This window comes from Populus alba, chromosome 7 (genome assembly GCF_005239225.2).
Source record: "Populus alba chromosome 7, ASM523922v2, whole genome shotgun sequence".
NCBI classification, from domain to species: Eukaryota; Viridiplantae; Streptophyta; class Magnoliopsida; order Malpighiales; family Salicaceae; genus Populus; species Populus alba.
Genome location: NC_133290.1, coordinates 3986394 through 4003091, shown reverse-complemented (window position 1 = coordinate 4003091; position 16698 = coordinate 3986394). Strand labels below are relative to the sequence as shown.

At 31.5% G+C, this 16698-nt stretch overlaps 1 protein-coding gene across 1 annotated transcript; it reads left to right on the top strand.

The window, feature by feature from the left end:
- The first annotated feature begins 5069 nt into the window (after positions 1 to 5069).
- On the top strand, positions 5070 to 9152 carry LOC118063303 (soluble inorganic pyrophosphatase). The gene is made up of 9 exons (XM_035077317.2): positions 5070 to 5221; positions 6097 to 6236; positions 6656 to 6684; positions 7017 to 7082; positions 7648 to 7755; positions 7860 to 7925; positions 8379 to 8499; positions 8686 to 8767; positions 8892 to 9152. The coding sequence occupies exons 2-9, from the start codon at positions 6110 to 6112 to the stop codon at positions 8932 to 8934; spliced, it is 642 nt and encodes a 213-aa protein (XP_034933208.1). The 5' UTR covers positions 5070 to 5221; positions 6097 to 6109; the 3' UTR covers positions 8935 to 9152.
- The last annotated feature ends 7546 nt before the right edge of the window (positions 9153 to 16698 follow it).

The following is a 16698-nucleotide window of genomic DNA, read 5'->3' as shown; positions in this document are numbered from 1 at the left end:
CGAAGGATGTGCAATGCTTAGTATGCCATGACAACGGTTGCTAAGAAAATGATTATCAATGTTGGTCAATAATATTAATGGACTAGATTTATGTTCGACACTTAATATGTCATCGATGTTGGTCGATAATATTGACGTGCTCAAAGAATATTCAATACTTGGTATGTTATGATGATGGTAGCAAGAAAATGATAATCACTGTTGATTGATAATTTTAAAAAACTCAAAAGATGTTTAATACTTGGTTTACTGTAATAACAGTAACTAAGGAGATAGTTATCAATACTACTTTATAAAAAAATGGATGGATATGATAATGAAAAGGAAAGGAATGTGTTCTAATACTTTAACGATCATGTTGATCATGACTAAAAAAACAAGTAAAAAACTTGATGGGTAATCTAAATGATGATCGTCATGAAGAATAATGTGAAGATTAACCTGAGTTGTCGTCGGTTTTCTTTTATGTTGTTTTTTTAAATTGATTTTTTTTTTCAATTTATCCTTTAACATAAAGTTAGTTGGGAATTATTCTTCATGCTTTTTTTCAAATTTTTTTCTATGGAGTTATCTCAATCTCATGTCCTGAAACACGAGTTTGGTAGGTTAACCTACATTAACCAGAGGTTTTTTCTCGTTGCTTTTTTAAAATTGATTTTTTTTAGTTTCGGTTTTCAATATTAAGTTGATTGATAATTGAATTTGATAATTTTATTCAATTTGCTTTCTATATGGTTATCTTGGTTTCATGATCAAGTCGTGAAGTTGACATGCTAGCTCGAATAAGCTTAAGTCGAGGTTTTTATTTTTTCTTAATTTTATTATTTTTTTCAATTTTATCTTTAAATATTTAATTTGTTAGGGATTGAGTTTTAAAGTTTTTTTTTTTTTTTTCATTTTGCTTTCTATGAAGTTATAATGTTCTTATTTTATTTTGCTTCATTATCAAATACAATCATTGAGACTTTTTAAGAATATTTGGGGAATATCTTTCTATGATATTAGCAAATGTTTATTTTTTTTAATTGATCACTATTATTTTTTTGTTTTATTTATTTATTGTTGTTATATTTTTTATTTATATTATTAAATTAATTAAGTTTCTTAAACTCAATCAAGTTAATAACCCAAATCCTATTATTTTTTGCTTCTTTCAAAATGATTGTGATGCATAAACATCTTTTTAGTATGGTCACCAATCTAGTATATACCCAGACTTCTTTATTTGTGTGTCTCTTCCAAGAAAAAGCAAAAAAAATTCTACTTTCCACGTTATTTTATTCTCCAATAATTCTTCTCACTCATGTAACATGTTTTTATGGTGGATATATTTCTATAGTATTGATAAATATTTATTTTTTTAATTAATTAATTATTTATTGTTGTTGTACTTTTTATTTATATTATTAAATTAGTTGAACTTATCAAAAATCGATAGTTAATGAGCTTAATCTTAAATTTTTTATTTTTACGTTCAAAATAATTAATCTGGCCACGACACAGCGTCGCCATCAATCCTAGCATAAACCAAGACTTCTTTATTTGCTTGTCTTTTCAAAGAAAAGGCAGAAAAAAAGAATCACTTTCCACATTATTTTATTCTCCAATAATTCCTGCCACTCATGTTAAATACTCTTAAGCCATTAGAGATTAGCGTATTTTACAGTGTAATAATGGTTACTTTTTAAATAATTTTTCATACTGAAATATATGTTAATAATATTTTTTTTATTTTTAAAAAATTATTTTTGATATCAGCACATCAAAACGATCCAAAAAATACAAATCACACTCAATTTTAACAAAATAAAAAAAAAAATCAAAATTAATAGTAACGCGGTTTGCACCACTTTTTTAGAAGAGCATAAGCTTTGTTTGGCTATGTCCATTTCAGCTGCATGAAAAGCATTCATTCAATATCTTTCATTGGTGGAAACACAGTTTCAAGGGCTTAGCCAAGCAGTCACTAAGCAAAACTCAAATTGCAAGATCAGGAGGCATTTGTTCTAGAAAACTTAAGATTAATTACCATGGAAAATCTGGGTCTCAAATTCCAACTTTCTAAGGAAATATCAGATCGTCATGAATCTGAGCATTCTCATGAATCATTTTTCAAGAGAATGCGATTCCCTTTCCTCTATAATGGAGAATCCGAGACTCCCGTCCATCTCTTTTGCAGCAGCAGTGCTCCCATGTTTGCTAGAGTCTTAAATTCATTGAACCAAATTAGATGCTTCGCAGACAGTGACGTTGACAGGCACCCAATTTCTGGACCCTATTGTAAGTAAACCAAGATACAAGAAGTAATTGTTCATACGGATGCCTTCCAAGGACAGAGTCCTTGCACTCCAACTAGCTAGCCAATGCTTGCACGAACCACCAGTCAACGCACAGTGGCGAAGCTTTCAACAGGTGCAAGATGGCGATGTTTCTGTGTAAATGAATTCCATCCACAGTTCATTGTTCACAAGGGATGGCCGCTCAAATGTGATCTTCAAGTCATAATGGCCACATGGATTGAAGCAGAACCCAAAATAAGCCAGCCAAAGTGTTTTGCTCCATGTAGAATTTGCCAGCTTGGTGTAATTCCACAGGATGCATTTCCTTTCATGGAGTTATGGTGGCCACTCAATGAAGGTGGTGGAGGAGGAGGAGGAGGAACACACTCACATTGGTGTGGGTGGAGGGTTGACGAGGATTGGCTATTTCCATCAATGGAAGTTCGATACTGACTTCGGCAAATTGCCCCTTTTCTTGTTTTTTTAATGCGCCGGACCGCCGTGGCCCCAATCTCTCTTACCACATTTTCGACCAAAAACAGTCGTCAAGTCTTGATTGATGCGCATATATATATATAATTTCACAAGCTAATAACTTTTTTTATATATAATTATAACAGCAGTCATAATCGCAGCTACAACCATAACAAAAACTATAATATTAACATAAAAATAACTTAAATAATTAAATTTTAAGTTATTTTTTTAATGGTTATGAGTTGAAATTTTCTTATGATCACTAAAAGCTTCTATAATTATTAATTTTAGAGTTTGTATGATTAGTTAAAGTGTATATAAATTGACTCGAACATTTATGTTAATAAAAAAAACTAAAAAAAAACTATAATATTTACCCAAACAGCCCTTATATCAAATAATCTATACAGGTTGGCTCTTAACTCATCGATTTCACATTTCCAAAATTTTGTCTCGAACCCTGTATAAGCCCTTAAACTTTGAGGTGTCGAGCCCATAAAAATATTTTCTGAAAGAATAATTATAATTTTAGCTTATAAGCCATTTCAACTCTCACTTTTTAGATACCATAAAAAAAAATCTCAACTCATAATCATATATACGATATAATTAATATTCTTCATAATTATATTTATGGCGATATAGATATTAACAAAGAAGTGAGATGAGATTTATGTAATACTTTTCCCATTGTAATAATTAATAGACATATTTCAAAAACAAAAATTCAACCACCGGCCATTTGTCCAGACCCAATCAGCTAGAATTTCAGCTCGACATTGATCTCGGTATATTCAATCCTGCTTTGGCATATTTTTTAATGTATTTTTTCGAATTTCAAAAAGCTATGATAATTTTTTCTATATATAGCAAACATTATTTTTCACGTTAATTACATTAATAAAGATGCAAATACACTAGGCAAAAAACCAAATCTCATTCTTGAACACGTAAAAAGCTATGATAGCCATAGAAAATCAAGTTATAGGATTTGTTTAAGGTTGGAATATCAGTTGTGATTTAAGTATTTTTTATTTAGAAATATTTTTTTTTATTTTTAAAAAGTTATTTTTGATATCAGTGCATCAAAATGATTTGTAAATACTAAAAAATATTAATTTTAAACAAAAAAAATTTAAAATTTTTAGAATATGATCCAACACGCATTTCCAAACATGATCGTAGCCTTATGATTTCCAGCCAACATATGCAAATAAAATGATCAATACTGATTTTACTAGAATTTCTCTTGGAAGATTATAATTATGAAATTTACAAATCATACAAATAAAACCCAGAAGGATATATATCTAAGAAAGAGAATATGGGAAGAATCTTCAAATAAAGGTTGAGAACGCTTTTCTTTTTATCGAAAGAAGAAAAAAGAATTTAGCACAAGCTGAGAGCATATTCCTTCAGTAATGTACACATAAAGGAGAGTCCACAGATGACGTGGCAAGCTCAACTACGTAATACACCACGTATGATTTTATTTTCTTTATTATCATTATTATAAATTAGGACTTATACATACAAAAACTAACAGCATATAATGGATTAAAATGTTCTCATCATCATTTTCCTTAATAAGCACGAATCTTGTATTTACTGAATATAAACTATTGAATTTAAATTGAATAATTCAGTGCGTGATAAAAATAAAAACAATTTTACATTTATTATATCTTTTCTTTTCTCTAATTTAAATAATCAAATTTCACGAAAATCAAAACATCACTAATCATTTTCTCCGAAAAGACAACAAGAATTCAAATCTAAACTCGGACAATGTTATATAATGCTATAATATTCGATACAGTGACCTGTCAATTCAAGATGAAGTTAGTAAAAGAATCTAATATTTCTTATTTTATCAAGATTAAATCGTTTTAATTTTTTTCTTAAATTTAAAACTTAAAATTAAGCTCAATCAAATCAACTCGTCCAACGATCTCGAGACACGTGGGATGCGTTTTAATTATGAAAGATTTTCTAACATCACACCGTCCTAACTATAATTAATAATACTAAACATCTTTAAATTTAAGACAATCATGTTATCTAACTACGTGTGGCATTAATATTGGGAGTTTAACCCTATAATCCGTGATTTAATTTAATTAACTGCTCAATTACTCCTTTATTATTACCTTCACACTTCGCTTTCTGTTAGAATGCTAATGTCAAGGGAGATTAATTAGAGAATTAGAAAATCAAGCACTGACTCCTCCCATAAGCCGTAAGATTAAATTAATGCAATATCGAACGGTCCAGATTCACCGTAGACTGGCTGTTGAAAAAAGGGAAGTGACAGTCACAGTAGCGTCTTCTATCACCTTCCTTCAATAAAGCCAAGTTCTCTCTCTCTCTGCATTTATATACACACACGCATTAACGTACGCAGTATTATATGCTCTCTTGATTTCAAGCTTTTCAGAGTGTAACGTCAGTTCTTCTATCTCTCTGTGAGCCTCTTATCTTTTTCTCTTCTTTTAATGGTTTTAAACATTCCGTTTTTTTTTTCTTTTATTTCAAGTTTGGTTTGAATAGCTGGTTTTATTTTGTTGATGCTTTTCTTAATGGAATCTTGATTTTTTTTTTTTGATAAAAAATAAAGGGTATTTGTTAGATTTTCAAATGGGTTTTTTTTTAGCATTTATATTTTAGTGTATGCTGCATGTGGTTTCAGGATTTTGTTTCATCATTCTAGTCTTGCGCGTGGGTATTATCTTTCTCTTTTGTTTTTTTTTTTTTTCTTTTTGAGTTTGCAAGAACTATCTTTTGTGTTTTTCTTGGTTCTTTGTTTGATTTTGGTACGCATGTAGACTGAGGTTTTGTTTTGTGTTTTTGTTCATTTTTACGATTTTTTTTTTGTCGAGTGATTTGCTTTAATCATCTGGTGATTATAAACTAATATGTTTTGTGGCTTCTTTATTTGTTGTGATTTTTTGCATGATTCAGAGTTATGTAGCTGAAAAATAGAGCAAAAAAAATATACGTTTTTTTGTACTAGGTTTTTCTTTTCCTCTGAAAAAGAAAATGCTCCGTCTCTCTTCTGTGATTTCTTGGTTTGCTTTAATATTTGGTGTTTGAATTCGTATCAATTTGAACTTTGTTATGTATGTGTGTGTACAATTTGTCCTAGTCAACATCTTGCTGATTCTTATCTGACCTGTTTATTTATTCATTTCATTCATTATGAAAAATTTATTTTCTTAATTGAGTAATTGTATTTATGCCTTTGTTTGTCTTCCCTAGCTCCTCCTAATCAAAATGATTGTGTTTTATGGCGGATGATTACGGTTGTGTTATGATTATGGGCGTGTTTTGTTTTCCGCAGCAACACTTAAAACATGGCTAACAACGATGGGGAAGTGACCGGGAAACATCCAGGATGGCCTCCTGCTCTCAATGAAAGGATCCTTTCTTCAATGTCCCGGAGATCTATTGCTGCGCATCCCTGGCATGACTTGGAGATTGGTAACTCTAGTTTCTGAGAAATAAAGACCCTTTGCTTGTGTATAAGAATAGCTCTCTTATTATGTTTAGAAAATAACTCAAAACTAAACACCACAAGCTTTCGTTGTGATCATTGTTACAACTCAACAATGATATTTATATCTTACTAGCACAGCTTTCCTATTTCTATTAGAACTAGATAACTCCTAATTCTATTAGGATTACATCAAGCCTATCTTATCCTAACCACTCTTGTTTAGGATATCTTGGGCTTTCCGTAATGTTGAAGCTTATCCAACAGTAACTCTCGTTGCTTAACATGCCACAGTTGTATTAGTAGAGTATGTTTATACAGATACTTCTCTCTTGGCATGGTCCCATTGTGTTATTGCATTTCTTACATTTTCCATTGATCATGCTATATGTTTCAATTTATGCAGGACCTGGTGCTCCAAGTGTTTTCAATTGTGTAAGTTCTTTTTCTCTCATTTTGTTGCATGGTCATGGAGAATGCATGCATTTATCTCTTTTCTTCATGAGTAACTCTCAACTTCATTCAAGAGAATTAGTGAGGTTTGAGACTATGTTTGGCAATGGGTGCATTGGATAAGGAAGTACATTCAAGAAATATATACCTTATGAGATGATGCAGAAAATTGGAATATAGTTGCATTTATGGAATGTTATCCCCCGATGCTAATCGAAACAGGATTCTTGACCATGAAGTCCGGACTTATAATTTATTGCTCTTGTTACATTAAGATACTTTGAATTAGATCTTATAGTGGATTTGCATGACAGGTGATTGAGATCAGCAAGGGCAGTAAGGTTAAGTATGAGCTTGACAAGGCAAGTGGCCTTATAAAGGTATGATCTTGTTCTTCATTTTTTCTGTTATTTTTTTTTACCCTTTTAGATAATTAATCTATGTTTTTTCCCTTAACAGAAAATGTAACTTTAAATGTATTCTCTCTGATGATGAATTTTTTTTAACCTTGTCGTTCATGATAGAAAGAAGGGTTGTTAATACATTGGTAGTGAAAAACAAGAACCATGTGGTTTTACTCTTTCATCTTTCCATTCTGCATGATGCCATGCCTAATGGGGAATAGACTAGAAATCCAACTGAATAATGTCATGTACATTGAATATGTTGTCCTGTTAGGCAAAGAAAACACAGAGAGAAAGATGAACCTGTAAACTATAGGTCTTCTGCAAGGGTCTAAAATTCTGGGATTCACCTCTTAGGCTGCATTATGGTGAATTCTTCAAGTGCAATTAACACTGCAAAGTCAACTTCTGCATGTGTCATGTTTTCCTTTGTTTTATGTCCTTTATTAAGACGAACATCCGCTCCTGCTTTGCCATAAGTATGTTTTTACTCCCTGTTATGTTACATGAAGAAAAAACTTATTCCTCATCTTAAGAACAGGTTGATCGTGTTCTCTACTCATCAGTTGTTTACCCACACAACTATGGTTTCATCCCACGAACTCTCTGTGAGGACAGTGATCCTATGGATGTTCTGGTACTGATGCAGGTAGTGCCCTTTTGGCCTTAAAAAAATCTGTCCATTAAAAAATATTGACTTCAATTTCAAAGCTCCACTACTTTAACAAGTTGTTTGATTATTCCTTGCCATAGGAGCCTGTGCTACCCGGTTCTTTCCTTCGTGCTCGTGCAATTGGTTTAATGCCCATGATTGATCAGGTACAACTTTTAATTTTACCCATAATTGCTTCGGTCTTCTTACTATAACAGATTTTGGGGCCATTGGGGATACAAAAGAAAGGGCTGTCGAATGATTCCACCTTTTTTCTCATATTGCATTAGATTATTGAATATTGTACCTGGAGAACATTTCAGTCTATGAATTATTCTGCTGCTCTGGCTATCTCTATTGAGTCTGAACAGAAACTGGTATACAAAACTATTTTCATATTATGCATCATCCTGGCATCACTGTATAGATATGCAGCCATATTTTTAAGTGGTGCATTGGCAGGTGGTTTTGTAAAAAACAAAGGAATTTTGTTCGCTACTCCCTGATATTCTACAAGAAATTTGATTACATGAAATTTACTGCATATTTTTTCTCCTCATCTGTACCTGATTCAAGCGCTGGATAGGGATTAGCAATCACTAACTAGAATTGCATTGCAGGGTGAAAAGGATGATAAAATCATTGCAGTGTGTGCTGATGACCCTGAGTTCGTCCATTACAAGGACATCAAGGAACTTCCTCCGCATCGCCTGGCTGAAATTCGCCGCTTTTTCGAGGACTGTATCCATATTCATACAAGTTCATAATTTGGTTTACTTGTAGTCATAAGTTAGAAAGAGTAACTAGTTCCTCCATTGAATAAGCGGGCAAAACTTATTGAATCCACTACATACAATGTACGCTAATTATCCATTTACAACATCTCCACTGCAATACTGTCTATCCTTTACTTATGATGAATAATAGATAAGAAGAATGAGAACAAGAAAGTTGATGTTGAAGACTTCTTGCCAGCTGCCTCTGCAATTGATGCCATCAAGTATTCCATGTGAGTTATTTCCTTTCTTCTGTAAAAAATTGTGGCGTGTTTTTTGTCAGACTTAAAGTCTATGATGGATTTCTGGTTTGTATAATAGACTATTCTTACTTGTGATTTTTGTATTCTTTTCCAGGGATCTGTATGCATCTTACATTGTTGAAGGTCTGAGGCAGTGACTGAAGATTAGTTAGGTGAATGGCTGATAGATGAGGCACCACTTAGTGTCAATCATGCAAAGGCTAGACTTCTTGATAAATGCCTGTTTGCAGTGCTTCTAATATTCACCGGAGTTCATGGGTCACCCATGCTTGTGTTTGATACTATGCTTATATCTAATCAATAGAAATACCAGATGCTCGTTGCAGCTTCTGGAACAAAATATATATCATTTCAACAGGGTCTTGGTTCATAGAGTGATTTTTTCCCATTTTCTATTATAGGAATACTATATATAGCTAATGATTCAACTAAGCATTCGTATTTGTAGTGACTGGCAACGGAGATGAATGTGCTGTGAAATTAAACAGTTAGCTGGGGCAAATCAAAGAGATTTTCCTACTAGAATGGAAAGAATTATAGTTTTTGTTGCAGTATATGAACACAAGTGATCATGTCTGCATATGCAGTTGATCGCCTTTGTCCATAACCTCTTACTCGAGAACTTTGTATAGAATGCGTGGATATGTTATGATGGTCGGTATCCATGTATGCAGTCCGGTCACCGGTGACCTTAGCAGTGTGATAAAAATGGACAAGCGTAGTCGGAAAGTCAATGGCTCATCTATTGCCGGCAGCTCACACATTTTCATCATGCTAGCTAATCGAACGGTTGCCGTATTTCTTTGATTAATTCATACGGTACTGAAACGAGCAAGCAAACGTGTAGTGGCGGTCATAAAACAACACCTGTAGACGGTGGGGCAAACTTGTTTTCTACTTCTTTTTACAATATTGCTTTTGCATGTGGATTCATTCCGCCCATTATTTTGTTCTCTCCTGCAAAAAAGTAAGCACCCAAGTACTGAAGCCCTTCACCAGTTCGAATCGTCTGTGTTCTAACTTCTACCAAAGAAAGGGGCCAGAGAAAAAAAAAAATCATCAATGTATTTTGTTGGAGTCTAGATCATAGATAATTTTTTAAAATTCAACTGAGAATAATTTATCATCAATGCCCAAGTCAGACCATGATTTCCCTGGTTGACAGTGGCATGACAGCCTAAGGGTGGGCGTTTCTATCTGTTGGGTCACCCCAGGTTCAGCTCACAAACGCAGTCGGGCTAGGTGTCTTAACTAGAAACTATTTGTTTACTATATTTTTTTTGTATTTTAAAAATATTTTTTAAAAAAAAATTATTTTTTTTTAATTTTTTCTTCACTTCAAATCAATATTTTTTGATATTTTTAAATTATTTTGAGGTATTAATTTCAAAAATAATTTTTTAAAAAATAAAAAAAATGTTATTTTGATACGTTTATAATTTTTAAAAAATTAACTGTAATTGTATTTCCAAACATTGTTTAGATCTTAAGTCATGATTAGCTCACCTTAGCCAGTTCAAAAAATTGAAAAAACTGGAAGCAATCTTCTTCAGTCAATAGTTACCCCTGCAAAGCTGGAATATTGCTATTAAAACCGGTACAACCCGCCAATCCAACACCTGACCCAAACCAAGTTTTGTATCCAATAAGGTGCAAGTTGATCCAATCAAACATGATTGATATGGTAAGTCACGCGGCTCGGTCGCTTCAATCAAAATCCAAATAAAACCTGGTTTGATTTTAAATAAATATTTTTTGAAAAAAAAAACAAAATTGTTTTAATCTTTTAACAAATATTGAAATAACATCCTCTTGAATTAATCTTGGTCAATTTGATTTAATCTATCCAACTTGTGACTCGAGATTTGAATTCAACGACAGGCCGAGCCGGTTTTATATCTACAGTTGCCGTCGGGATTTGGTTTCACACATGAAGCTTGGTGCCCACAGGTTTGAAACATCCAGCTTGAATATGCTCTCCCGCTCACAAAATTGCAGGCCAAGTTGTACACGGACGTACACCCACTTGTTCATGGCCACCCAATTCTTTACTAAATTCCACGACACAGTGGTGCTAATATAATACAAGTCTGGTGTTTTTATGATTAAATGAGCCTCAATGTCCAAGTTTATGCTGCGCTGTGCCCCCCACTAAGCATGCCGACCATTAGCACATTGTACAGAGCAAGAAGCATCATCTTCTATTATATTAATACTATACTATAAGATCAAGATTTTGCAGAAGCGTGAGCCACAGCCTTGATTAACCCATTTTATGAAGATTTTCAAACCTTGAAGACCTAGCTTTACTGATACAGTAAGGGTATGCGTTCGTTATCATACCCAGAAAAAATGTATTTAATTATTCAACAAACATATTGATTATGCAAAATTATGTCCAGGAATGATGACTTTTTTGATAAAGTGGCGAACACTTGGGGCCCAGAATGGCTCCCCTCTCTGCTCTTCTTCTGGCATTGGTAATTGGTTCCAGGCTCTTGTTAGAATGGGCCCCATCATGATTTCAATTATTCAGACTTTTATTTTGCTTCTTTTCTTTGCTTTTCTCCATTTACCCCTCAAAATTTCACTCGTATATCATAAAAAAGAATGTAGTTTTTGAAAAAATATTAATATACCGTACTCTGATACGGTACTGTAGTGAGATGTTAATCAAATATTACGATGATGTACATGCAGCAGCAGCAGCAGCTAGCAAGCCTGTGGTGTTGTGGCCTGTGATTGGTCACCGGATACCATCAGAACCAGGAGACTAAAGCCTGGACCACCTGAAAAGAGAACGCATCTTGAATCTCTGTTTACTTTTAAGGATTTCCTTGTGTTTATATACGAGTTCACACAGGAATTTAAGGTAGCTTTTACTGATTTGTTTATCATTACGTGGTTTCTCTGGCCAGAACGTGGCTCTGAAGCTCTCTCTACGACAAAAAGAAACGCCCGGTGTGGGCTAGATTGGGGACAGCTGCCGGAGTAATAAACTAAAGAGAAGATACTGACATTGTTAGGTTAAAATTACATTCTGATTCCAAGAACTTGATTTTATCCTTTTTATTATCTTGTCTGTGCGTGAGAGGGAAAAGGGTATCCAAGAAGGACAAGATTATTCGCAGTAAACCTTCCAAAACAAGGCAAGCATGATTTCCTGATTCATGGATCTGTTTTGCAGACAGTTTTTTTAATATTCAATCATATTATATAATCCTGTATCTTACCTAGATCTCTCGAAAAGCGCAGGTCAAGCTTGAATAAATGCACTCTGTGTGCTGTTCTAGTTGTCTTTGAGCTCTGGTGCTTGCAAAAAGACGGGGGCCAGCTAGACGCTGTCGTTCTTTCCCATTATGGTCGGTTTTTTTTAATTAAAACTGGAACTGTACCTTTTGGACCTTAAATGCTTAATCAGTAATGATTAATGATAGCAGCAGTGTAGCAATTACTTGTAGGGAACGCGGTTTCAAATATTGATTAATAAAAAAATAACTTTAATATATTTTAAAACAAAAAAAACACTTTATTTATCAACAATAAAAAAATAAAGAGATTATTCATTATTTTAGCTTGACATTCTTTATCAAGATTTCATACTAAGAAAATTATCTATTAGCTAGTTTAATGATAAAAATTTAAAATAAAAGAGTTTATTTTTTTATGTGATTTTAGATTTGAATTTTATAATTGCTAATATAATAGTTACGGAAGATTTATATAATTATTAATTTAAAACTATAAATTTAATTAATAAAAATATAAATTGATCTAAAAACTTATATTAATTAAAAAAAAACAAAAAGAGAGAGAGAGAGAGTTCATAAGAGGACGTGTCTTTATCAGGAATTTAGAATAATATGTGAATTAATCCCTGATAAAGCATGTTGCGTCACATCTCCAAACGTAATTTAACGGATTATTAGACGTGGGTGCCTGTAAATTCTGCCGACCATCTATCAAGTGATTTTGACGACGTTTGTTATTGTGGTGTAGAAATACTTTTTTTAAAAAAATAATATTTTTATTGTTTTAAATTAATATTTTTTTATTTTTTATCATTTTAATATTGATGATAAAAATAATTATTTTTTAAAAAACACATATTATTTTAATATATTTATAAATAATTAAAAAAACAACCGATGATGTAAAACACTGTCTTCATAAAAAGTAAGCTATTTAGGAACCAGATATTGATAACTCCATGGCATATATCCTCCTTGCACTTGTGCCACAGTTATTGTCTGAAAAACATAAGCACGTGCAAGAAGAAGATTTTGCGTATATTTTTTTGTTCGCCATTAAAGCGGGTCGACCAAAAACTGAACTCAAAATATTTTTTTTATTCAGGGCAGGGCCATGGCCATGGCCATGGCGTGTATTGATTTTTGTCCAAATCATAGCAGTATGTGTGGTAATAAGGATGGTGGGCGGCTGTGGCCACCGTAGTCCGCCACCACTGGGGACAGTTAGGGATTTCCAGAACGGAATAATCAAGTGTCGCCATCAAAACCTTCTCAGAAAATGCAGAGATGGCACGGCATGCATGGTATTGATAGCCAGTGCACGTTTTTGACATGGACTGTCTCGCCCATTATTATAGTTTCTTGAATTTTTTAATGCCATCACCTAATCTTTCTTGCTCCTCCTAACAGCCTCATATTGTGTTTGTTGAGCAAAGTAATCAAACCCTTTAAACATCAAGAAAGAGATGGAGAGATAGAGACATCATTTTGTTTAATACTAGTCATGTGATCCACCTCGGGTTGAATATCTTTATTTTTTATAAAAAAAAATTATACATGAATATTTTCTTAATGTATTTTTATAATTTAAAAAATTTATACACGTATATAATGAAATAAAACTGAGAAACTGTATGCGCTAGTAAATAAATAAAAAATCATTAACGATACCTCAAAATAAAACTTAAAAAAACTAAGAGATAGATAAATGTAGATCAAGATATTTAATCTCGCAAGATGGAATATTTACTCGATTATCTTTGCTAATTTTTGTTTATTAAAATATTTTTTTTATTTAATTAAACGATAATAGAAACAAACAAACATATTAAATTGATTAAATAAAAAAAAGAATAATATGTAAGGCTAAATTTATAAGAAATATCTTATGAAAATAAATATTTTTTATTTTAAAAAATATAGTTCATGGAATTCGGCAATTTCTCTCTCCCCTCTCAATAAACAAAAATTAACAAAATAAATTTTTATACCAAAATAAAATTGAGATAATTTTTAAGGACCGAAATTAAATAATTTACGTGCTTGTTTAAGTTGGAGCACTAAAATGCATATTTTTCAAAGCTTGTATCTTGTCACTTATGTGTGCCGCGTTTTTTATTTTGATCCCCCTTTTCCAGCCCTATCATTTCATAAAAATTCAAAATTAATTATTTTTTAATTAAAATTGAACCGCTTGAAAAAACATTTGAGGACTAAATTAAAAAAAACATAAAATTTTACACAATCCATCCACAATAAAATAAAAAAGGATGAACAGTGAAGATAATATTAAGTGAAAACACCACAACAAAAAAACAGTATAGAATTTTATTTTTCTTGGAGTGAAATTGCTGCCCGTTCGTGCTGTTTCTTAGCTTGAAATTCTCGTTTTCACTGCCATTTCTACATCACTTGAAGATGTTGGTGATGGGATTTTTTTCTCCCTGTCTTTTCATATCGGATTTTAATTCAAGTAAATGTTAAAAGAAAATAAAAATGTATTTATGAATTTATCATTTCAATTATGAACCAACAAGACAAAATAAAATTCCGAGATGACCCTCGATGTCAGAAAAATACACGATCTATCATATGCATGTGGATTGCGATTCAATACTTTAAAAGTAATTATAAGACTTTTATCTCAAGGTAGGGAGGGCTAATTTAATAATTGATCATTGCAAAGAAAAATCATGCATGTTGATTCAACAACCACTCATTCTCTTGATTCTGTTAACTCTCCATCGCTTTAATGATTAAGACCATCCATCTTGTAAATCTCACTTATACATGCATGCATGCATACATACATGTATATATGTATGCATGGTCCGATTAAATTTCACACCACTTGACACATAATTAGATCAAAACTTTAATGTTTTTTTTTAAGGTTGGTAAATTCAAAGCATTGATATGTTTCAAACTAATATTTTTTTAATGATTTTGATATATAAAGATTAAAAATTAAAAAAAAAATTATTTTGAAGCGTTTTAAAATAAAATATACTTTTAGAAACTATCATGCGTGCAATAAATACATTGTACTCATGAGAAATTATTGATTTATAATTTATTTTATTTTTGAAAACTCATTTCTATCATGGCACCTTGTCTGGAGTTTATCTTAGCATAAGAAGATAGTTAGCTGTGTTAACTAATGGATTAACAAGTTAATCTATTTTCTTAACTAAAATAATATAGTTTTGTTTTTTAAAAACAAAAACAAAACAACTAACTAGATAAAAAAAATTATTAATCATCAAATTAACATGCAGAATGGAGTTTTGTAGCCATTATTTTTTGTATGTATCCACTATTGTGGTAAATGAAGCTTTTTAAAAATAGTTTTACCTTGAAAACACATCAAAATCATATATATATATATATATATATATATTAACACTTAAAAATTATTAAAAAATATAAATTTAATATTTTTTTTCCGAGAAAAATAAACTTTCACACGTAACAAAAAGCTAAAATTACCGCAGTTACAAGCAAGTTTCACTCACTCACCTGTTCAAACGATACTGCGATCCCATCAGACACGGACATAACATGCAAATTGGTCGTAGCAATCCATGTCAAGCAAGCAGTACACGCGCCAGACTCTTTTTCTTTTTTCTTTTTTCTTTTTGTCTTATTACTTAGCATACTCCCCCACCATTTTTATACAGTGAAATTAAATTAATCTTTGAATTATACGTTAAACATTTATGAAAAACAATTTCTCCAAAACCTCGTCGTATTCCCAATCACTGATCAAGCCAAGCCAGAAAAATTGATTATGACACATCCGGATTTTCCTGGTCCTAATGTGTTGCTATATGTTAATGAAAGTGTTATAACAATTATTTTTTAAAAATATTTTTTATTTTAAAATATATTTAAATAATATTTTTCATATCAAGACATCCAAATAATAAAAAAAATATAAAAATATTTTACAATACTTTTAAAATATATATATATTTTCTTAAATAGATTTTTATGGAGTCACAAGTTACCACCAACTATTTGTCATACACACACACACATATATATATATATATATTCCATGGCTACCCAAACCATAGTATTTTACAATGCTTTTAAACCTATGGTTGTTTCTCGGGTTGAGTTTTAAAAAGTATTATATAAAAATTAATATGATTAAACTTGAATTATATAAAGAGCTCATATTTAATTTATTTTAAAATATAAAATAATATTGTTTTATTTATTTTTTTAATTAAAAAAATATTTTTTTATCAATTTGAATTAATTTAAATCCATTTAACCCAAAACTTTACCTTACTAGGTTTAATGATTTCAATAGCTGATATTCATGCGTACCAAGTGCTTACAACATTTTGGTAATTAACTTAGAAAGATATTTTCTAAAAAATTTAAATCTTATTAAGTCAAAGTTAATAATTTAGGATTTTATCTAATAAACTTATGACACGTATCATAGAAAGAATCACAGCTCAGGCCTTGAACTAGGCATGATAGCGATAGGATAGGACCAAGAAGATACTAATACCCTATCCTTCTTCCTTTTTCAAAATGAGAAAACTTTATTACAGAATAATGTTCGGTGTCCAATTTGGTCATTTCACAGCTAGCTTTTCTATTCTCGATGTTATTTTTCATTTTGATTTCACT